Below are 23,122 nucleotides of genomic sequence, written 5' to 3' on the forward strand. Positions count from 1 at the left end.
GATGGTATCAATTTCTAAAAATAAAAATAAAAATAAATAAATACTGATTAATCTGAACAAACACACGTTTATGCACTGAAAAATCTCCCAATTCTTTAAATGGTTTAATGATATTATATTATGGGCTGCAAAGGGAGAAATGTGCAGTTTGCTGGCGGTGCATTTGTGAAAGTGAGCCGTCAGCAGTTTTTGATTGTCTTGCTAAAAGTCACACTGTCTGAAACCGAGGGGACAACTTCCTGTGGTGGGTTGTGGTAAACTGAGTGGAGGGTTCCAGATTACAGTGCACAGTCCATACATATGTTATATAGTTTAAGACTTAGTCAAACATCATATATTATAGATTCATATAAGACTGTAAAGGTTAATTTAATTGATATTGTCATATGTAAAGTTAACTATACAGCATTGTATACTGAAACTATCAGCAATAATTAACACAAGATCGCTTAACACGTAACATTTGTTTCATTAGTACTCATGCTGAATTCCATTTTAATTCAGATCTGGAAATTCCAAGTTCCCAGGAGGGAATTTTAGCTGGAATTCTTCACCCATGTCAGATTTCCTACTCAGACCAAATGAAATGACTGGATACACAGTAATATAGAAGTTGAATAAAACAAGAAGAACCAATTCAACTCAGGATTTCATGATTTGATTTTAACTCATGCATTCAATGTTAGCCAAATTCCACCCAAACTGGAAAAAAAGAATGAGTATAATTATTATTGTTATTTATATTATATTTGCTGCACTTTAATGAATTTAACATGTTAAAGCTCACTTTTAAGGCTTTAGTATATTTACCATTAAATCAGCTCATATAGTACCAGTCGAAAATTTAGACACATATTCTTGTTCAACCTTTTTTTGTATTGCTGTATTTAATTTATTAAAGTTGGAGCATAGAGTAAAGAAAAAGCAGTTATAAAGAGGCAGCATCTCTAGAACAGTTGGAAGTTTCCATTCCAGGTTCTACCTCATAAAACTAACTGATAGAATCAGCCAAGAGTGGACAAAGTTGGCATCAAAGCAAAAGGTCCAATCTTATCTTAAAGATTTTAATCTATAATCTATAATATTTAATATTAAACATATTTTGGTGTGTTTTGACTTTTTTGTTCATTTCATAACTGCATATCGTCACTGTCCAATGCAAAACAAATATCTCCAAAACAGCAACGTCTAAACTTTCATTGGATGTCAATGTAAAAATATTGTTTTCCATTTTAAAGTATTTCTATTGGTCCATTCATCAAGAATGGATCAATAGATGTAATCTAATCTAAACTATCCATCGTGTTTCAGGCTCTATAATATCCTGATTACTATTTAAAATCTATATTCAACACACTTTTACAACTTTTTTTAAACTTCAAATGTAAATCCCGCCCAAAAATATACCTTTAAATGTATCGACCAATAGCAACAACATGGGAAACGCGCAATTCGAAATAGCATCCGTCTGTCCAATCAGAGGAGCGGATTTCAGTATTCGAGGCATACACCAATTGTACGCCGACTTGTGCGTCTGCGCAAATCGGCGGGGCGGGGTTTTGAGGGGCGGGCCCGGATTGTAGCCTATGAGCTCCCGAGGTTGATGTTTAAACCTTTGCGCATGGGCGGGGCTAAGTGCCTGGGGCAGGATCTGAGGCTCAGGCGGTGTGCTTAAAATTAATCAACAGCCCAGCACTGGGGTTAGCGGCTCCCTGTAGCTTATACTGTTTAATATATTTATAAATATATTTATATATATTCAGAATTTAACTGAAAATTGTGTATAATTCACTAGTTTCGGGGACTAGTTACCAACAGGGCTCATCTTCTACTGAAATGAAAGCGGGCGGTAAGTGATTCAGATGAGTTTATCTGAGTTATGTTGATACAGTTAGCTTAGGTTAGCTAGCGTTAGCACTGATTCAGCTCCAATGCCTAGTGTTATTTAGTCAAACTGCCTATTTATGTATTTGTTTATATTTTCAAAAACATATTTCTGTTAATGTGGGTTGCTGATAACTCTGTTTAAGGTCTGATTTTGTTTAGCTAACATTATATTGTAGGTTACAGATAACATACAAGTAACCTAGGTTAGGTAGTTAACGTTAACTAGCTAGCTAAGGACTCAAAACTCAAACAGAAACAGCCAAGAATATAAAAATAATGACTTTAAATAAAGCTTTAGCTTACTCAAATCTTTTAAAACAATATACTAATCAATATAATCGCAAATATAGTTAACCTACTAGTTATAGCTTCTCAACCAGGAAGCTAAGCTATAGGTTAACCTTACGTTAGCTGTTGGTGGTTTAAATAAGTAAATATATCCCACATCATATAAAGACTTTTACTTGTATGAAATTTTCTTAAAATCTATCGAAATCTAATACTATAACCAAATTAAATTAATCATTTTAAATATAATGATTGCTAATGCTTCACAACTCTTTAGCCCTAGTTTTTAAGGAGGGACTTTTCAAATGATGTAAGCTAACTATAGCTTAGCTAGCTAACTAAGTTATAGCTGCCGCTGGTTCATATAATTACAGGCTGTATAAATGTGTTTTAAGTAGTTAAATCATATGATTTTCTTATTATTAAAGTGGGCTAAGGAATACTAAGTTAATTATGCAGCTTCATAGCTAAGTAAGTTAGCTATAACTGTTGTTGGTTTATCCAGGCTAAGTGACTATGTTTAAATATGTGGCTAAATATCTCTCATCATATGAAAATTCGGTTAAGTAGATGAGCATTTTAAGTGATATAAAGATAGTTAGCTAATGCTTTAAAACACTGTAGCCCTAGTTTTTTGTAAGGATGGACTTTTCAAATGATCTAAGCAACAGTTTGTTAGTTAACCTAGCTAACTTAGCTAGCTAAGGACCCAAAACCCAGCCAGGAACTTCCAAATAATACCAATAATTACCATTTTAAATATAACTTGAGCTAACTCAAATGTTTTTTAACAATATAACCTACTAGAATATGTAGTTATTAGTTATATCTTCGTATGGCTAGGGAGATGTAATTAACAGGCTATGTGACTGTGTGACTTTAAGAAGCTGAACTAAATAACGTTATATCTTGCATAATATTAAAGCTTCTAAGCAACATTTTATGAAATAACCCCAAGTAGGGTATTTGTTAGTTTAGCTGTCATTGAGTCTCCTTTAGAATTCATAACCAGCTGATTATTTTAAATATAATAATAAGTAATACTTTAAAACTCTTAAGCCCTAGATTTTAAGGAGGGAACTAAGTAGCTTAGCTTGCTAGCTATCTAGGAGAGCCAGTTATAGCTCACTAAAGCTGTTGGTATCTTACTAAATACAGGCAGTGTAAATGTGTTTTAAGTCGTTAAGTCATATGCTTTTCTTATTGTTAAAATATAATAATGTATAATAGTTTTTTTTAAGTAGCTTCATAGCTAGTTAACTACTTTCATATATTTATATGAAATAAACAAGAGTATTTCTTAGTTTAGCTATGGAGTCGCTCCAGAATTTATAAATAGCTACTAATTTTTAATATAATAACTAATGCTTTAAAAGTCTCTAGGCCTTGTTTTTAAGGAGGGACTTTTCATATGACTTCCGATTATATAACTTAGTTAAACTAACTAACAAACACTTTTCACACATACAGGCTAGCTATCTAGAACTATAACTGGTGGTTCATCCAGTTGGTAACTATGATTTGTGTTAGTTATCATCCATCATCATTGCTAAATTTTCTTCGTTATCAATAAAGTAACATTATCTGTATATCTGTCTGTCCATGATGCTAGGGCAAAACTAACACTCTGGATTTCATGTTAATGCTATTTCCCTACACTTCTATTATGTGTTTTATTTTGTATATTCATCTTGATATATATATATTTTGCTCTTATTTTACTTTCATTCTATTATATATTTATTTTGTTAAAAATAGTTTTTTGGGTGGAACTGGATTGTAAGATTACAATTTCGTTCCACCTTATTTACCACATGTGATGTGAGTGACAAAGTTTCCTTGAATGCCTGTAAATCATAGGAGTTCTTTATTGTGACGTCTATTAGGAAGTACTTACAACGTATAAAAACTTGTATTAATTACATTACATTTGGCAGATGCTTTTTTCCAAAAGCGACTTACAGTAGTGAAGTACAAAAGTAATAGATGTTAAAAACATCTTTATATAGGGCCTAAAGGAGGTCAAAGGGAGATAATGGGATAGAGGAGTGAAGGAAGGGAAGTAGTTAAAAGTAGTTAGTTTGTTAATCAAACCTTGCTAACTTGGCTATCATGAAGTCTCTTCAGAAACTTTTTTTTTTTTTTTTTTTAACAGAAGGACTTTTTCTAGTTAGGGAACTAATGTCATATCAAGCTATTACTGCTGATGGTTTACTATGGCAAAACTATTTCAGTTGTATGTAAAAAAAATCTTAATATATGTTTATTAATGTCTAAATCTAATTTTTCTCATTTTTAATTTCCAGTGCTTCACTGTCGGTGCTCTAAATGTTATTCTCTGCCTGCGAGGAAACGGGTCCGAAAGCAGACCCGCTCCCTGACCCTGCTGTCCCTTCCTGAGGAGGTTCTGCTGTATGTTCTGCAGTCCCTCTCCGCCGAGGATCTGCTGGCTGTCCGAGCTGTGAGTGGAGACATGAAGCGAAACAAAGCAAAACTGGTGTTTTAAGGAGGCACAATATGGGCAATATTAATCAGCTTTTTTACTAATTTAGATCGCTAAAAAAATATCAGATATTAAAATTAACATTTGCACCCTTGTGTGGTGTTCATTTTCATCAAATGATACTAAAAAATATTTTTTCTAACTCAAACTCATTGGCATTGGCTCATTTTTTTGTGAAAAACATATCAAAACACACACCCCCCCTACACATTTATATTACATACAGTATGTTTGGCCAAGGGCTAATAAACATTGCTTCATTTGTAAATTTGAAACTAAACAAATTTTCTACTCATATCTTGAGTTAAATTCATTTTCTTTTACATTTTATTAAAAAACTAATAAAAAAAAAGAATAGCACTTTTTTTAAAAGAAATGTAACATAAGAAAGGTAAAGGGCAAATATTAACCATGTAAGCTGTTTATATTGCCTGCAATTTAGGTGAAGCAAGCATGTGTAAAGCATTTTAATGTAAAATTGCTTAATTTTGCTGAATTAAATACAAGTAACAAAGTAAACGAGTAACAAAAATATGAACACCACACAAGGGTTAAAAACGCTGATATGGGATGTTGGTCTGTGACTACTGTAAATGTTATATTTTATATTGTTTAAATATCAAAAATGTGCCTAAATGTCTCATCACTGTTATTGAAACCTTTTCTGTTACAGGGTTCTGCAAAGTCTTGAACTCTTAAAATGTCAAATTCGAAACCTTACTTTTTTACTCAGCTCTAAAGATGAACTGATTTAAAAGATTTTACAAATTCACTAGTTCACTGAAACCGGCAGGAACCCTGTATTATATATTGATTATATATTATCCTCCCATATCCTGACTTGAGAAAATATTTGTATGTGTAAAGAACCAATATTTTGCTTAATATAATATTATGTAATATAATTTAAAATAATATAATATATATATATATATATATATATATAATTCTTGCTAAAGGCCTGTTTATATGTTTAATTTGGGTTGCTTTGTTCCTGTAGGTGCACCCTCAGCTCCGTGATATCATCGACAACAACTCGAGTGTCTGGGCACGGGTCAGCTTCAAGGAACGTTGGCCAGCTCCAGATACTGTCTGGCTTTTTGAGAAGTATGCAGATAATTACTTATCACAACAAATTAATATAGTTTCATCTTAATTTATTTGTTGGTCCTTCTAAACCTGCATTTTTTTTATCCTCAGAGCTGCAGAGAAAGGAAACTTTGAGGCTGCTGTGAAACTGGGAATTGCTTATTTGTACAATGAAGGACGTAAGTTTCTAATCAGTGTCTACACTGCAGTATTATTGCAGTAGATCAGTTATAATTGGTTTGATCGTAGTTTGTTGATGATGCAACTAATGAATGGAAGTTGTTTTAGGCCTGTTAGCTTTATGTAAATGAGATTGAAGCTATATTTACTTTACCAGAATTCAATTTCAATTCAAGTAATTTCCATACGTGTTCCTACGTTAGGTCTGATTGGCTATTATTTCCAGTCACAAAACCAGACTTGTATTTCTTTGAATGGGGAGAGAGCAAAACACTCTAAACAGAAGATCAAAATATTAATTCTGAAAATATTGAGTCACTAATAAAATATGATTTCCTGACCTCATTATTGGATTGTATTGGATTTGGATGAGCTTTGGGAATTCCCATTCATATTTTACCCAATAAGCAGTCTATTTGGCTACCTTCACACAGCATATAGAAGTGGCCCAAATTCCATATTTTGCCTCATATGTGACACAGGTGTGTGGTTTGTATGGTTTTGTAAACAGCAAAAAAAACACATTGAATCTGAAATTTTTAGTTACATGTGTGAAGTTAGATGTGTGGCATCACGACATCTGGAAATTGTATGACGAACAACTGGAAAAAACACTTTGAAGAGAATGGAAAATGAGCGCAAGTAGACAGAAAAATGGACAACAGCAGTAAGTGATGGCTGCAGAGGCAGAAAAATAAGATAATAGAGCTCATAAATGTTTGTGTTCCTAATGAATTGGCCAAATGTGGCTGCGGTGTAAAAGAAAAAATTAAAATGAATAAAAAGCTGACTGTGGCTGAATAACAGGTCCTTTTCAGTGATCTTGAATGAATTCTCAGTGATAATCTCAGCTGCAGCCCGAACTCATTAATCACTCTTGAGATTCTGAAAGAAGAATTAAAGTGAAACTTAATGGGAAGCATGGCTCTGTCGCAGAGCATATGTGCCACTTACCAAACATGAATTCTTAAGACAGATGTCAGATATGGGTACAATAAAAAGATTAACAGTGTGGACAGCCTATACTAAATATCTTTTTTTGGTCAGAAGCTCAAATTTGGGCCACTTCTACCTGTTATGTGAATTTAGCTTACATTTAAAGACAGATGGAGCTCACTTACAGAATATTTATGAAGGTGAACAGTCAGGAATCTGAATGAATGGATTTAAGGCTCGTCATGTGGTTAAAGGTGTTTAAAATGAAAGAAATTGTGTTTTTTGTTCTGTTAAAGTTGGTTAAATCTTGTTTCTGCTGCTGTTTCTCTCCAGCGCTGCTGAGTGATGAGGGACGGGCTGATCTGTGTGGAAAAATGGCGGCTCGGTTCTTCAGCGTGGCGGAGAGCGTTCGCTCCAGCCTGGCCGACCCCTTCATCTGGCTCTTCATCCGGCCGCCCTGGTCCGTCTCTGGGAGCTGCTGCAAGGCCGTGGTGTATGACCATCTGAAAGCAGAGTGTGATACCAACTTGGTAAGTATCAGATTATTATTATTATTATTATTAGGTCACAGTAATGTTTCAGTTTGATTTTCTGTCTGTTTTGGGCAAAATTCAGGGTTCGGACGGTCATGAAGAAAAAAAATGTGAAACTGGAAAAGTCATGGCATTTCAAAATAGCAATTTTCAGCCCTAATTAAGTTTTGGAGAAAAAAAAAAACCTAGGAAAGGCTATTATACCTTTTGGAAAGGTCATGGAAATTTGCAGTCTACAAATGTTTTGTTTGTTTTTCTTTCTATTGATGGAGAAAAGCTCAGTTAGTTCAGTATTTTGGATGTACATGATGGAGCTCTCAGAATTTGATGCGTTTTATTATTGAAGATTGTGTGTCAACATTGCTTAAATAAAAAAATAATATATATATATATATATATATATATATATATATATATATATATATATATATATATATATATATATATATATATATATATATATATATATATATATATATATTAGGCCTGTAACGGTATAATGTATTCGTACCGAACCGTACCGAACAGACCTTCGAACGAATACAGTCAGTTTATATGTTCTACACAGCGCCTGTTCTACCCTAGGTCTGTGGCTGTCGCGACATGTGGCTATCTAATATTCATTAGATGCCAGTACGTGATTGTAGTAGTAAAGGGGAGGTTCTTTGATATGTTTAAAGCAACTCTTTCGTGATTCGTGCTCTTGTGACCATGTGGGGGCGACGTCGCACGGCGAACCAATCAGTCGAGCCTTTCCTAACCACTCTTCAAAACACATTTGCGAGGTGCACGCGTCTGCTGTATCAGAGAATGGTGGAGACTATTTTGACATTATGGCAGAAGCTAGCGACCAAACGGAGATAGAAAATCCTCCCCTGTCTTTAAAATCTCCCGTTTGGGAGCACTGCGGTTTCCCAGTGAAAACCTGCGACGGAAAAAGACAAGTGGATAAAACGAAAGCGGTATGTCGTTATTGTTTTGCTGAGGTCGGTTATGTTTCGGGCAAAACTTCAAACATGCTAAGTCATCTGAGACAGAGCCACCCAAGTGCTAAAATTACCGCGACAAAAAAGAAAATCCCTGTTGTGCAAACGCCACTGATATCTGCGTTCAGGCATCATTACAATCACAATTCAGATCGGGCAAAAGCCATTACAGCATCCATTGGGGCTTTTATAGCATCGAGGGTATATAGAGGGTATTTTCAAGCGCTGGGGACGTTATAACTGCCAGCAGATCTGCCCTCACTGCTGACAATGTGGACAAACTGATTTTCTTGGCAAAACATATGAAGATTGAGTAAAAATGAATACTGTAACACTAGAATTCTGGAACTGAGTGCTGCACTTTACATGTGGAAAGTTTTGTTTACTGTTTAAAGGGAATTCAATTTATTATTTTTAATTTTATTTTGTTTAATTTTTAACATTGGTTAATCATTTGAGAATATTTCATTTAAGTCAAGTCAAGTAGTTGTCAATACTGCATATGTACAGGACATACAGAGAATTGAAATTACGTTACTCTCCTTCCCAATTTTACAGCAAGTACAGATAATAGATATAATAAAAGAGAATGGGAGACACTATGAGTACAATACAGCAGGGACACAATAGACATACATTAGACAAAAACAAGGTGCAGTAGTGTGGGGAGAAATAGATATATAAATATAAGTAAAAAAAAGAAAAAGATATATAATATAATAGAGTGGGAGACACTATATGTACAAAACAACAAGACACAATAAACATACGTAAGACAATAGTGCAATATTGATGGTGATTGAGATGGAATGACAGTATAAATAGTATATATCAGTAGTGCAAATATGGTATATAGCTTAAGGCTGGTAACTTAATGGTACCAAGCAGCACTTTATATTTGTTTACTGTTTCAGTTTGTATATTGCCAATTTTTTGGTTAAATAAACAACATGCTGTGGAAGAAAATGGTTCTGCATTTTGTTCCTATACTGTACCGAAAATGTACCGAACCGTGACCCCAAAACCGAGGTACGTACCGAACCGTGATTTTTGCATACCGTTACACCCCTAATATATATATATATATTTTTTTTATCAAATTAAATTTAGGCCTGCTATGATTAATTTTGGTAATTGTTTTAGTTGATTTTCGGTTTTATTGTTTTAAAAATGTAAAAAAAATCGTATGGTCATGAAAATCTGCCTTGAAGGCATGGAAAAGTCATGGAAAACCTTATTTCAGATAATGAGTTTTCATTCATGTTAATTTTTTTGTTTTGTTTCTGCCCTTTGCTTACAGGATTTTAAGAAGATTAAAAAACAATCTCTTTTTGTTTTTATGTTTTTTGTATCTTGTAACAAAAGTAGGTTTAATTACTTAATAATTTGTTACAAGATTCAAAAAATTTAAAAATCAGAAAAAGGTTCTGTTTTTTTTTTCTTTTTTTTTTTCATCAGCTGCTTGAAATTAAACTATGAAATTTTATAAAAATGGCTAAAATCCAAGTCTTTGCTGTATAAAATGCAGATGAGTAGATAAACGTTGAGATTCACTGCCCATTTAGACGAATTATAGTTACTGCTTCATTACTTCACATGGTGGCGCTATAATAAAATGTATAGAGGCAATAAACCTGCTATGAAGAATACTGGTCATTAATTTCTGTAAAACTAAAACACCAATAAATCCATAATTCCTGGTATTTGCTTATTGAGGAGTATTTTATCCTCTTCGGTAACAAGATGAACATTTCATGAATCATCACATTTAAACTAAATTACAATCTGTTATTAGAATGTGATTCTGAGGTTCTGTCTGATCTTTATTTATTGTTTTGTAGGAGAGGAGAGGAGCGTTACTGCATTGCCTCGCTCGAGTTCTGCGGCTGTTTGATGTGAGTATAAGTAAAAAAAAAATGTTGAGTTTGGTGGATTGGTGTGAAAAAACACAGCTGATTATCTCACTTCGGGCTATGTTGTGAGTGGCAATCATTGAGGTCCAATAGTGATGGATAATATGGCCAAAATTTATATCACAATATATTTCTTTGTCACTATTCTTGAACTTAAAAAAAAACAATTAATTGGTATACATAATCACGCCTAATGGAGCTTGGCGATATGGCACAATATTATCACAATATTTACAGGATTATGGCTCACAGCCAATGAAAACCCAAAATCACTGTCTCAGTAAATTAGAATATTATATAAGACCAATTGGTACTTTTGGCAGTGTGCCAAATCCTGCTGGAAAATGAAATCTGCATCTCCATAAAAGTTATCAGCAGCAGAGGGAAGCATGAAGTGCTGTAAGATTTTGTGGGAAAACAAAACTGCACTGACTTTAGACTTGATGATAAAACACAGTGGATCAACACCAGCAGATGACAGACATGTCTCTCCAAACCATCACTGATCATCAGTAAATTTATCATTTCATTTGTAAATCAAGGGATCAGAGTCTGGAGGAAGAGTGGAGAGACACACAGTCCAAACTGCTCGAGGTCTAGTGTGAAGTTTCCACCAATGAGTGATGGTTGGAGAGACATGTCATCTGCTGGTGTTGATCCACTGTGTTTTATCAGGTCCAAAGTCAGTATAGTGGTAGTAGACCTTAAATTTTGAGCTGTTTTTAGACTTTAGACTTTAAACTACATTTGGATTGTTTTTAACTTTTAAAAAAATACAAATTCACATAGGTTACCCCTGTATTTAAGACTTATTTTTGACTTAAATCAAATAGCAGCAGATATTGTGACCAAAACTCCTTTTATTATACAGTTAATCTCTCTCTCTTTCTCTGTATCTTCTGATTAGACCATTGGTAGATGAATGCTGTTCCTGTTTTTTTATTGCGTTGTGTGAAAACGCAGGGGTGTGAAAAGCATAATTAATTAAGAGTTATTCATAATGAATCATGAAAAAACACCAAGTTTATGATTAAGTGTTTTGTGCCAGGTTTCTTGTATCTATTATATTATATTGTATATTCATTTTGTATGTTTTCTGTTGAAGGATGAGGAAAAGCAGGCAGAAGCTGTGAGGATTTTGGAGGAGTCGTCTAACTGTGGCAGTGTGCAGAGCTCGTATCTGCTGTGGGAGCAGAATCGCAGCTCAGCAGTAAGAGGAACTTCTTGATCATCATCTTTTCTGTTGTGCAAAATTAGTCCTCTGTTGACCTGCTGTGTTTATGATCTACAGATGAGTGACCCCGGTAGATATCTGCAGTGTTTGAGAACTCTCAGAGACTATGCAGCCAAGGGCTGCTGGGAAGCTCAGGTATGTGTCCATTATATTATTTTTTATTGTTTCTCTACTGAGTTTTGGCTAAAACATGTCAGTATATGACCATTCTAAATTTGGAAATCTTTATGTTCAGACCCTGAGAGCTCGAGAGAGAGTACAGTAGGTCATGCTGTTTCTCTCTGGGTGGGTACAGTAGGTGGCGCCCTCTCTCCCCTCATCACACATATTGTGATGCTGGTCAGCGCAGGCATCTGTTAGCTGGTGTATCAGTGCTGGGGATTCAGCACTTTCCTCCTCTGAGAGTGTTGAAGCTGTAGTGATGCTTTGGAGTGATTGGGGAGTTCTAGTTAGTGGGTGGGAAAAATCGGATTAGGGAAAATTGGATTGGTTATTTAACAGTATGTGTGTTCTTAAAGGAACATGTTTGCTTTTTTGCATAGGTTTTTTTTATGGTTAAAAACAAAGACTGAACTAAGTAATTTCTTCAGTGTCTACAACTAATGAAACGGTGCACGTTTACAGATTAGAACGTTTAGTCTTTACCAAAAAAAAAAAAAAAGCCAAACATGAACATGACAGAAAAACATAACATTATATTCGAATCCCAGTGATGCAGTTTGCCTTCAGCTGTTGGAGCCCTGAGAGAGCACAGTTGGTCTTGCTCTCTCTGGGTGGGTACTGTAGATGGCACTCTTTCCCTTAATCACTCCTAGGGTGATGTGGATCAGCACAAGGCTGCGTCTGTGAGCTGATGTATCAGAACCCAGTCGCTGCGCTTTCCTCCAAGCGTACTCTGTTAAAAAAAAAAAAGAGGTGGAGTCTGATTTCACATGTGTCTGAGGAGGCGTGTGCTAGTCTTCCCCCTCCTTGTGTTGTGGCATCACTAGTGATAGGGGGGGATATACAGCTGAGTAGCAGCTGAATGGGTGACAGTCGGTATAGCTAAATTGAGAAAAAAAAGGGGGGAAAAATAGAAATAAAATAAATAATATTTTGATCAGAGCTTCGATTGCAACAATGAAATGCCTTAGTTAACAAACTTGGGCTACACTCCCAAGTATTAATAATGCACTCTGCGTATCAAAGATTGAAGTATTTATTTTTAGCTACGTTTTTTTATGGCATTTGGCTATTTTTCTTTTCCAAACCACATTATATTTCAATCAGATGACTTCATTCATCTCTGCTCTACTTTCACAGCTGTCTTTAGCGAAGTCTTGTGCTACTGGGAATCCTCTGAGTCTGGAGACCCGAGGTCGTGCTGAACTGGTGGCTCAGCTCTTTCGCTCCTGCCCCTCTCGCGTGCGACAGAACGGTGACCTGCACACACAGAGCATCAACGACACCATGAGGTACATCCTCACCCTCTCAATCTTCATCACTCTGATCCTTTCAGATTTGTATAAGTGTTTTTAATGGGAACGGTTGGATTTAATTATTGCATACCACAGACTAGAGTTAACCCCGCCCCTTTTTACCTATGTAAGGTATATACTGGTGGACTGGTTGGTGGAAGTGACCACTATGAAGGATTTCTCCAGTCTGGCTCTGCACGTGACGGTCGGCTGTGTGGACCGTTACCTGTCCCGCTGTTCTGTAGCTAAGACTCGGCTGCAGCTGCTGGGCATCGCCTGCATGGTGATCTGCACCAGGTGAGGCTCTGATCACTATGGCTTTTTTCCTCCCTTCATTTTTATACATTTTACCTTGATTTTTAAATAAACGGCATTAAAAATTCAGCCGTTGTGAAGACGGACAATCTTGTGAAGAAGCACAACTCCAGATCAAATTGGACAATCTACACAAGAGATGCCGCGTAGGTTACTCACAACTAACACACACCTTATGAACACATGACGAAGCAACATCCCGCCAACAATGAAACGCATCCTTATCGACTGTCCTGCCTATAACCATATAAGGCAATTTGACTATCAAGAAAAGAACATAAAAGACCTTTTTGGAAAAAAACCACCAGGGAAGATTTTAATATTATCACATCAGCTTGTTTCCCTTATGCTATAACCTTTGAACAATTGTACTTTATCTAGACATGTAAAACCAAGTGTATGCCCCAAATAGACAAATTTATGCTAAAGTGGCAATAAAACCAACCAACCTTGATTTTTTTTTTTTTTTTTTTTTTATATATATTTTATTATAATTAATTTGACAACTTTCATACACACACACACACACACTTAGGGCAGATACCTACCTTTACTATCTCTCTCTTTGTCTCTCTTCTCTCTCTATCTATTACCACATAACATCAAACAAGAAACAAATATATATGTATATATCTTCCTTTTCTATTTCTCCATTCTTTTTCTGTAAATATTCAGATCTATTTGTTGTTGTTTCCTAATATATATCTTGTTTGCTATAATCTGTTTTTTTTCTCTTCCCCTCTCCTTTTTCTCTTGTGGTTTAAAAATTGTTCAGTTATTATTATTATTATTATTATTATTATTATTATTATTATTAATTCTCTTTTTTCTATGTATTAAATTTTTCTCTTCCCCCATTTCTCCAATATCCACCACTTCTTATTTTTTATTTTATATATATATATATATATATATATATATATATATATATATATATATATATATATATATATATATATATATATATATATATTTGTTATTATTATTATTATTATTGTTGTTATTGTTATTATTATTTTTATTTTTATTTTTTTTTTCTATTATTACTTTTTTTTCTATTAAATATTTTTGTTTTCTTCTCACAATGCCCACAGTACCAAAAACTTTGTATAAACACTAATAAACAATAAGTTAAATTGGTCCTCCGAAGAGGGGGGGTGGTGGTGGGAAAAAAAAATAAAAATAAAAATTAATTTGTCAACTTTCTAAAGATGGTTTTATTCTAAAGCTCTGTCTCTCAGGTAACATTTCACTATTAACATGACCAAGCGCATACTTCCAGTCATGCAACACCAGCCTTTTATTTGCTTAAATAGAGAGGGAGAGAGACACATACTGAAAAATCAAATGTCAGATTGCCACCGCCAGATTTGCCACTACAAACATAATTAACAATTTATAGTGATAATAAATCAATAAGGCATAAAAAAATGTTTAACAGCTTGTACTGGCTGCTGCACTTGCGCAGATACCCCATTAACATGCTGAATCTCCTCTGCTGTTTTTTTTTTTTTTTTTTCTTCTTAAAGGGCTGGAATTTATCATTTATCCTATTTAACAGATGCCATGATTTAGGTATGATTGTGTCCGGTTTGGGACTGAGCCATTGTCTTTATTTGGCATGGCCATTTTCCACTGAATTTACAAATTCCATTTTTTTTTTTCAAAACATCTCTGCCTTACTGTGACTCACAGCATGGCGTATTTTATTTTTGGTTATGTTTTTTTCCCCCTAAATTTGAGTAATTTGAGTTACTACTTAATCAGTGGAGATGTGGTTAGCGATGATCAATGGCCAGGGACATGTAGATCTTTCAGTGATGGTTGATGGTTGAGTTCTAGCCTGGGGGGCTATTAGGGCAGCTGTGTTTGTGTGTTTTTTTTTTTGTTTGTTTTTTTTGATAGACTTCTAATATGTGCTTAAATGGTCGGGTCTTGGTTTGTTTACAGTGTGGGCCCAATGAAGTCTGGATTTTGTTTTTTCTTTAACAAATTCAACTAAATTCTGCTTCTTCTAGCTCTAATTCTTCTTATACTTCTACTTCCTACTTTGCTTTCTATGTTCTACTTTTTCGCCTTCTAGTTCTAGTTTTCCTTCTAGTTCTAATTCTACTTCTTGTACTTCTACTACTTCTGCTTCTTTGTCTTCTAGTTCTATTTCTTCTAGTTCTATTTCTTCTTCTGCTTTCCAGTTTGTCACCTAGTTCTACTTTTTCTAGTTCTAATTCTACTTCTAGTTCTTCTGCTTCTATTACTTCTGCTTCTTTTTTTTAGTTCTAATTCTTCTACTTCTACTTCTGCATCCACTTCTTTTTCTATATTTTCATTGATTTACATTTTTCCCTTTCTCTTATTTATTTAGTCATTAATTCAGTTATTGTTCATTCATGTGTTATTACTGATTACTCAAACACTTAAACATTTTACAGAATACATTTTAAACTAACTATTCTTTCTTTTTTTTCTCTCTTCTCTCCAGGTATATCAGTAAAGACATTCTGACCATCCGAGAGGCCGTGTGGCTCACTGATAACACTTATCAGTATGAGGATCTGGTCCGGATGATGGGGGAGGTCATCTCTGTACTGGAGGGGAAGATCAGGGTCAGTATTTTAAATAAAAACATATTAAACTTTCAAAAAGAGCGTTGTGGTGCTATAATCCAATGAATAGGGTTAATAAATCTGCGGTGAAGAATATTGGTGGTTAGGTTCTGTTACATTGAAACAACAATAAATCCAATTAATTCCCTAATCCAGTACAGTATGTAATGTGTGAAATGCTGTTTATCCCTCAGATTCCCACGCTGCTGGATTACGGCGAGGTGCTGCAGTCTCTCCTGCCCATGGAACGGAGGAGCACCCATCTCTACAGCTACATCTGTGAACTGTCTCTGCTCTGCTCACCCCTCTCTGTTCCCAGCCCTGCCCACCTCGCCTGTGCCATCCTGCTGCTCACCCGGGCAATACACAATTATGGTACATAAAAATGTAATGTTTTAATTGGGTGTGCCAAGGCCTTTCATGCTTTTCATATTATTGATTTATTTAAAAATATCTGGATATTACCATACTATTATATTTAAGATGTTTGGACATGACCTTAGTTATTTTTTGCAGACCATAATATTATTGCACGTTAATATTTTTGCTAAACAGGTGTATATATATATATATATATAACTATAACACCCTGCATTTTCAAAAAAAAAAAAAAAAAAAAAATATATATATATATATATATATATATATATATATATATATATATATATATATATATATATATATATATATATATATATATATATATATATATAATTTTTTTTTTTATTATTTATATATTTATTTTTATTGTACTTAATTTCCTCTGTTTCTCCGCAGCTCCTGTTTGGCCGGTACAGCTTGTGGAGAACACTGGCTTCTCTAAACAGGATCTGGTGTCCTCTGCTTTGCTGCTTTATATTAAGTGGTGAGTTCTAATGCTTTTTGATAAACTGACTTGATGGATACACATGACTGTAGAGGATGTTCACGATTTTGTAATCTATAGGTATTCTGTTTGTTTTATTTTTATTTTATTTATTTTTTTGTCACAGTATTTTATTTATTTTTTATTTTTTTGCTAAAACTGAACAAAATGATACATTTGGCATACCAAATAAAGAACATGATTTTTTTTTTTCCACAGAATTTGAGATTAATAGCAATACTATTTTTTTTATGTATGTATTTATTTATTTTTTATATATCATTTAAGCATTATTGCTTTTGTTGTTACTGAGTGCTTTTTTGCCGCTTGTAGAAGTAGGTTCTTTGCCGATTTAGTTTCTTTTTATTTTTATATTTTTTATGTATTAAATATATGTATAATTTCCTAAAAGGTCAGTCACCAAAATAATTTATGATTTTTTTTCCCCCTGTTCTTTATCAGTTTCAGTCAAGATGCTCCCAAAGACTACAGGCACGTCTCCTTAATCGGTGTGAAGCAGAGGTTTGAAAACGACGCCTATCATCAGATCAGCAAAGAGACAGTGAGTACAGTGATTTCTGTTCAGTTTTTACTGCACATCATCCAATATAACTGATTTATTTTTAGTTACTTATTTAAAAACACTCCCTGCATTAAAGTATACAGTTAGATTAGTGGTGTTAAAGCACTGTTTAATGCTTAAATAAGTATATTTTCAATGCACTAAAGATTTATTACGATACAATAAAAGATCATTATATTGTCCACCTCTAGTTTCACTCCATCCAATTATTCAGCACTCCTATTACGATTGCACATTCTGTATCACCAATATGATAAAACGGTCATATCGTTCAGCTCTACAGTTGAATCTTCTTGGTCTTTTAGTCTGTCATTATGTAAATGTTGACTGCTCTTCTAAGGAAAGGAGTCACATGCAAATTTAGATATTACACACACACACACACACACAAACCATCCCAACAGAGGTGTTCTCATTGCAGTCCTGTTGTGGTTGTTTAAGATGTATTTGGTGTAATTGCAGGTGTTTTTATGTCCTGTTGGATTTTAGGATGTAATATGAGGATCTAAGGAAGAACTCATAAAGATGTAATATAGAGTTACTGATTACTGATTGGTTGATTGTGATTTGCAGGTGATTGGGTTTAAGGAGCTGTGTCAGGTGCTGCAGGTTCCAGAGGTAGAACCTCAGATCGATCCTCCCACTTCCAGCAGCCACTCAGCCGACATCCACAGCTTCCTGTCTTCTCCCGGGAGCAACAGCAAGAGGTAGGAACTGTTTTCATATCTTTTCTTTCTTTTTAATTTTCTTTTTCCTTTCAATTCTTTGTCTTTTATTCTTTCAGTCCATTTTCTTTGTTTCCTTCAAGTCTTTTTCACTTTCTTTTTTAGCTTTCAATTTTCTTTTTCAATTTTTCTTTCTTTTTGTCAATTTTCTTTCTTTTGCTCTTCCTTTCACTCTTTCTTTGGTCCATTATTTTTCTTTCTTTTGGTCTTTTTTTTTCCTTTGTTGTTTTTCTTTCTTTCTTTCTGTATTTTTTCTTTTCTATTCAATCTTTTTCTTTCACTCTTTCTTCCCTCAATTTTCTTTGTTTCCTTAAATTATTTTTCCATTTTTTTTTATCTTTCAATTTTATTTGTTTCATAAATTGTATTTTTTTTCACTTTGTCTTTTGCTCTTTCAGTCTATTTTTCATTCAAATTTTCGTTCTTTTGTTTCCTTCAGTTATTTATATTTTTCTTTCAATTCTTTCTTTATCGTTCAATTTTCTTTTTCAATTTTTTTCTATTACGTGGTTCTTTCTTTCCATTATTTATTAATTTTTTTCTTTTTTCTTTTCAATTATTTGTGCCAGTATAGAGCCTGTATCTTTGTCACTGTTACTAAGTTGTAAAATCTGTCTCTGTTCACTGCAGGAGGCGAGAGGACAGCCTGCAGGATCACCGGGGCAGCTTCATGGCCACGCCTACAGCCGAACTGTCCACTCAGGAGGAGACTCTGCTGGGAGACATCCTGGACTGGAGTCTGGACGCTTCATGCTCGGGCTATGAGGGCGACCAAGAGAGTGAAGGAGAGCGAGATGCTGAGAGTAAGTCTTTTTTTAAAGTGATCGAAACTGTTCTATTGCAGTGTAATATTGAATTACGGTTCGTCATGGTCATATGATACACAGTACAATTAATGCATAAAATATGAAAGGAGAATTACAATATGTTCGATATGGCCTGTATCTCAATATATATCAATTTTTAAATGATATTACTATATCGATATGAACAAAATTAATGTTAAACTTCCAAGAACTATATTTTGCTTCCTTCATAGTAGCACCTCTTGCTCAGATCAGTTTTTTACATCTCTGCTGGATTTTCTCAGTCAGTTTTATGAGATAGTCACCTGGAATTCAGGCTTTCAGTTAACAGCTGTGCTGAACTCATCAAGAGTTAATTACTTGAATTTCTTGTCTCTTAATGTAAAGGTTTGAGAGCATCAGTTAAAGTAAAGTAGTGAAGAGGTAGAGTTACAGGTATACAGTGAATAGTGGATATTTGAGTAATGTTCTAATCCAGATTATGAGAAGCAACAACTACTCAACTAAATAAAGAAAAGTAAAAAAAAAATGAAGAAATGAAGATCAGTTATTCTGAAAGTCAGTTTCAAGAACTTTGGAAGTGTCCTCAAGTGCAGTTGCGAAAAATACCTTGAAAAATGTTATGATGTGGGTATCTGGGCTAGCCCTGATGAGTGCCAGTTTCATCAAGTTAACAGCTTTTCCGATTAAAAGCACCTAAATGTTTCAAAGTAAAAAAAAAATTAACACTTAAGTTACTACATCATTCCTTATGTATTCTTTCGTAGTCTTGATGACTTTAGTATTCATTTACAATGTAGGCAAAAAATAAAGTATTGATTTAACCGCTTAACACTCCTTTTCCTGAGTACAAACATTTTGTGTCCTTCAAACAGTTCGTTTGGCCACAGTTGTCTAGTTTTTTTTGTTAATTATCAAACATGCAGTGTTTAGGGTTGATTTCTCTTACTGATCTGAAATTAGGTGGAGTAGAGTGAACAGGCAGCTTCTCTAAGTGTCCTGTAGGATGATGTCCATATCCTGCAATGGTTTTAGAATGTAAATAACTTATTTTACTGCAGAGAAAAGGGGTTCTGTATCAACTATACCAGTTTTTTGCCTTTTTTTTTTTGCATTCAATCTTCAATTCTCCTCAAATTGCATGCTTTGCTTTTATGTATTTGTTTGAAATTTTGAAAGAACTTAAAATATAAAAATTTGTTTGTATTCTCGAATTTAATGTATTGCTCCTCTTATTTTTCTTGTTTTTTCAGCCTCAGCTCTCGCTTTCCAGCTGCAGCCGTTCACAGACTCCCTGCACTGCCGGGCTCTCTCCAGCGACGACAGCATGAGCGAAGAGGAAACAACCGCCACCGTCGATGCGGCGTCTGCGGAGAGCGTCTGCAGCAGACCTCGGTTCCGCCAGCCCGGGTCCTCCTCCTCCTTCAACTCCAAACCGCTGCTCTGCATCGACCTCCACAGCTCCGGCTACTCCTCCGTCCAGAGCAGCAGCAGCAGCCCCTCTACCTCCACCGGATCCACACTGGTGCCGTGCTCGCTCTCCCCTGTTACCCTGGGGTCCGCCTCCGCCTCGCCCGGCTTCCGCCTCCTGGTGCCCATGCAGCGCCCCTGTGACTCCGCCCACCGGCAGGTAAAGAGGAAGAACACGGCGGCACATAGTGGAGAAGGGATGGAAGTGGACGAAGAGGAAATCGAGATGGGCGTCAGTAATGCCTCATTTCTCAGCTAACAGACTCCATAACTGAATAAGTTTACATCAGTCTATTGATTATTCACTGAACTTTCAAAAAATGCGTAAACATATGAAGAAAAGCACGCTAATAGACGGTAATTGGCATTTAGCATTATGTTAATAGCCTAATTGACCTCTATTAGCTTTTATTTTGTGATTAGCATCACATTTACATAAGAACAGAAAAGGGGAATTATATAATTAACTATTAATGTATAACAGGATAAGAGGAAACCTGACCACCATGCAGTGCAATGCTGCCATGCTTAAATACTTCGTTCCTGTGTAGTTAATGAAGAATAAAGGATGAATGTTGAATAACTAAGGCTTTAAGCATTGACGACAAAAAAAAAACACAACTCAATCCTCAAACCATATCAAACCACTGGAAATATGTTATGCTAGAGATATTCTTGCTGTTAACTACGCATTTTTGCATGCACGAGTGTTGCGCACCATTTAGAAATGAACGTAATACACATGCAAGGTGCAGTATGCACAAAAATGTCAGCATGATGGAAATTTGCTTTAAAGAATGGCTACCTGTGTCTGACTAATAAGTCATATCTATATGTGTGTGTATATATATGAGTCTGTTCCATGTTGGCAAGTGGAGCCCCCTAGTGGAAGCCTCCAGTACCAAACATGCCATATAAGCATTATGCGAGTATATAAAGTATATGGACTGTTACATTCATACAATGTAGAAAGGTTGTCTACGCAAACAGCAAGTATATCTCTAGCCTCTCTTTCTGTACGAGACCTGTGCTATAAATCTACACCTCAACTTTACTAAACTCTACCTGTTTCACATCATCCTGCCCAAAAGACAAAAAAAGAAAAAAGAAAAGACTATCAAGGACTTGTATAAGAAGTTTTTTTTTTTTTATGTATATATATGTACATTAATATGTATATTTGTGTAATATCTTTTGTTACTTACTTTTTTTTTTTTTTTTTTTTTTACAAAAACAAATATCCATGTATTTCAAGTATTTTCATAAAATGCAGAAATTTGTTCCGACATTCTGGTACTGTGTAGTATTTGCTGCCAAAAACTGGTTTAACTGAACAGAACTGGTTTACTCCACTTTTTCAGGGCACTGATTGTGTATTTTTTTTTTATATATATTTTTCTTATATACATATATTTTTGTATGCTCTCCAGCGTTTCCTGTGTGTGTGTCTCTAATGCCAAAGGTCCCTTTCTTAAACCCTGCTAGTAGCATTAGCTGCTAGCATTAGCCGCTATTCTCGTGAACTGAAGTTGACTGAAACAGTGATTCCTGTACTGTAACGTTTGAGACACTTGAACGCTTGAGACTGGTGCTGTGATCTGACTTATAATGACGATAAGAAGAAGAATAAGAAGCATGTGCTTTATATTTTAGTGTGAATTTAACACAGATCTGTGTTGCGACAGTTTAAATGTGATTTAATGTGAGCTGTTGGATGTGCCGTTTCTCCTCAACCTTGAATCAAAAAAAAGCACTTTTTTATTTTAACCATGCGCTGTAAAAGTGCGATATCTATCTATCTAATGTCACGTGACATTTGCTGGAGCAATCAACACAAGTGTATATTAACAAGTTAAGTGTATATATTCAGTGCTGTGCTCTGCAGGTAGAGGTTTACCTGAGCTTTTGAAACGGAAGTCGACACTAAGCATTAAATTATTACTGGATGGATCTTGGCAGTACTGTAACGTCCTGATTGTAAATATAATGTTCATGCTTGTTTATGTACGTCTGTAAAGGGATGAAAACTGTGAAAAGCCTCCACTACTTGAAAACAATAGTTGTCTGTGTCGATTTTGTAAATAAAGATGATAAAATACTGCAGTCTGTAGCTCACTTGTTTTTTTGTATTGGTTGCATTAAATCTTTTAAGAACCTTTTGTAAACAACCTTTATTTAGCATTGTCTATTAGTCATAATCATTGGTTAACGTTAAAAGTCTAACACTGAATCAACATTTATGTATTAAAAGGTTTTGAATGGTTTGGCTTGAGCTCTGATTCAACTCACAATTAATGCTCTACACAAGAATAGCGAAACCTTGCGAAAAGAAACATGACATTGAATCTGTGTGCACATTTCCAATTCCACCTTAAATGCTACTAGTTTACCATTCCCCCTTTATTTCTGCTAATTTTACCATTCCGTTTTATATGATGCCAATTTAGCATCCCAACTTAAATGCTGATAATTTATGATTCCACCTCAAATGCTGCTAATTTACCATTCCACCTTAAATGCAGCTAATCTACAATTCCACCTTAAATGCTGCTAATTTACCATTTCACTTTAAATACTGCTAATATACCATCCTACCTTAAATAGTGCTAATTTATAATTCCACCTGAAATGCTAATTTACCAATCCACCTTAAATGTTGTTACTATTCCATGCCAACTTAAACGTTACTAATGTACAATTCCACATTTAATGTTGCTAATGTACCAGCTCAACTTAAATGCTGCTCATA

The 23,122-nt window shown here is 34.8% G+C and overlaps 1 protein-coding gene across 1 annotated transcript; it reads left to right on the forward strand.

The window, feature by feature from the left end:
- Positions 1-1,641: 1,641 nt before the first annotated feature.
- Positions 1,642-21,596, forward strand: ccnf (cyclin F). Its single transcript, XM_007232186.4, has 17 exons — positions 1,642-1,849; positions 4,482-4,636; positions 5,679-5,785; positions 5,879-5,946; positions 7,217-7,413; positions 10,244-10,297; positions 11,421-11,525; positions 11,607-11,684; positions 12,852-13,003; positions 13,139-13,303; positions 15,801-15,924; positions 16,119-16,299; positions 16,702-16,789; positions 17,252-17,351; positions 17,946-18,079; positions 18,728-18,900; positions 20,157-21,596. Exons 1-17 carry the CDS (start codon positions 1,837-1,839, stop codon positions 20,630-20,632), a joined length of 2,370 nt encoding a protein of 789 aa, XP_007232248.3. The 5' UTR covers positions 1,642-1,836; the 3' UTR covers positions 20,633-21,596.
- The last annotated feature ends 1,526 nt before the right edge of the window (positions 21,597-23,122 follow it).

The sequence above is a fragment of the Astyanax mexicanus genome, chromosome 19 (genome assembly GCF_023375975.1).
Source record: "Astyanax mexicanus isolate ESR-SI-001 chromosome 19, AstMex3_surface, whole genome shotgun sequence".
In the NCBI taxonomy this organism is placed as follows: domain Eukaryota; kingdom Metazoa; phylum Chordata; class Actinopteri; order Characiformes; family Acestrorhamphidae; genus Astyanax; species Astyanax mexicanus.

Coding starts and splice junctions, on each gene's coding strand:
- ccnf (XM_007232186.4), top strand. Junction 5,786..5,878: donor ACTGTCTGGCTTTTTGAGAA/GTATGCAGATAA, acceptor TTTTATCCTCAG/AGCTGCAGAGAAAGGAAACT. Junction 11,526..11,606: donor AGCAGAATCGCAGCTCAGCA/GTAAGAGGAACT, acceptor TATGATCTACAG/ATGAGTGACCCCGGTAGATA.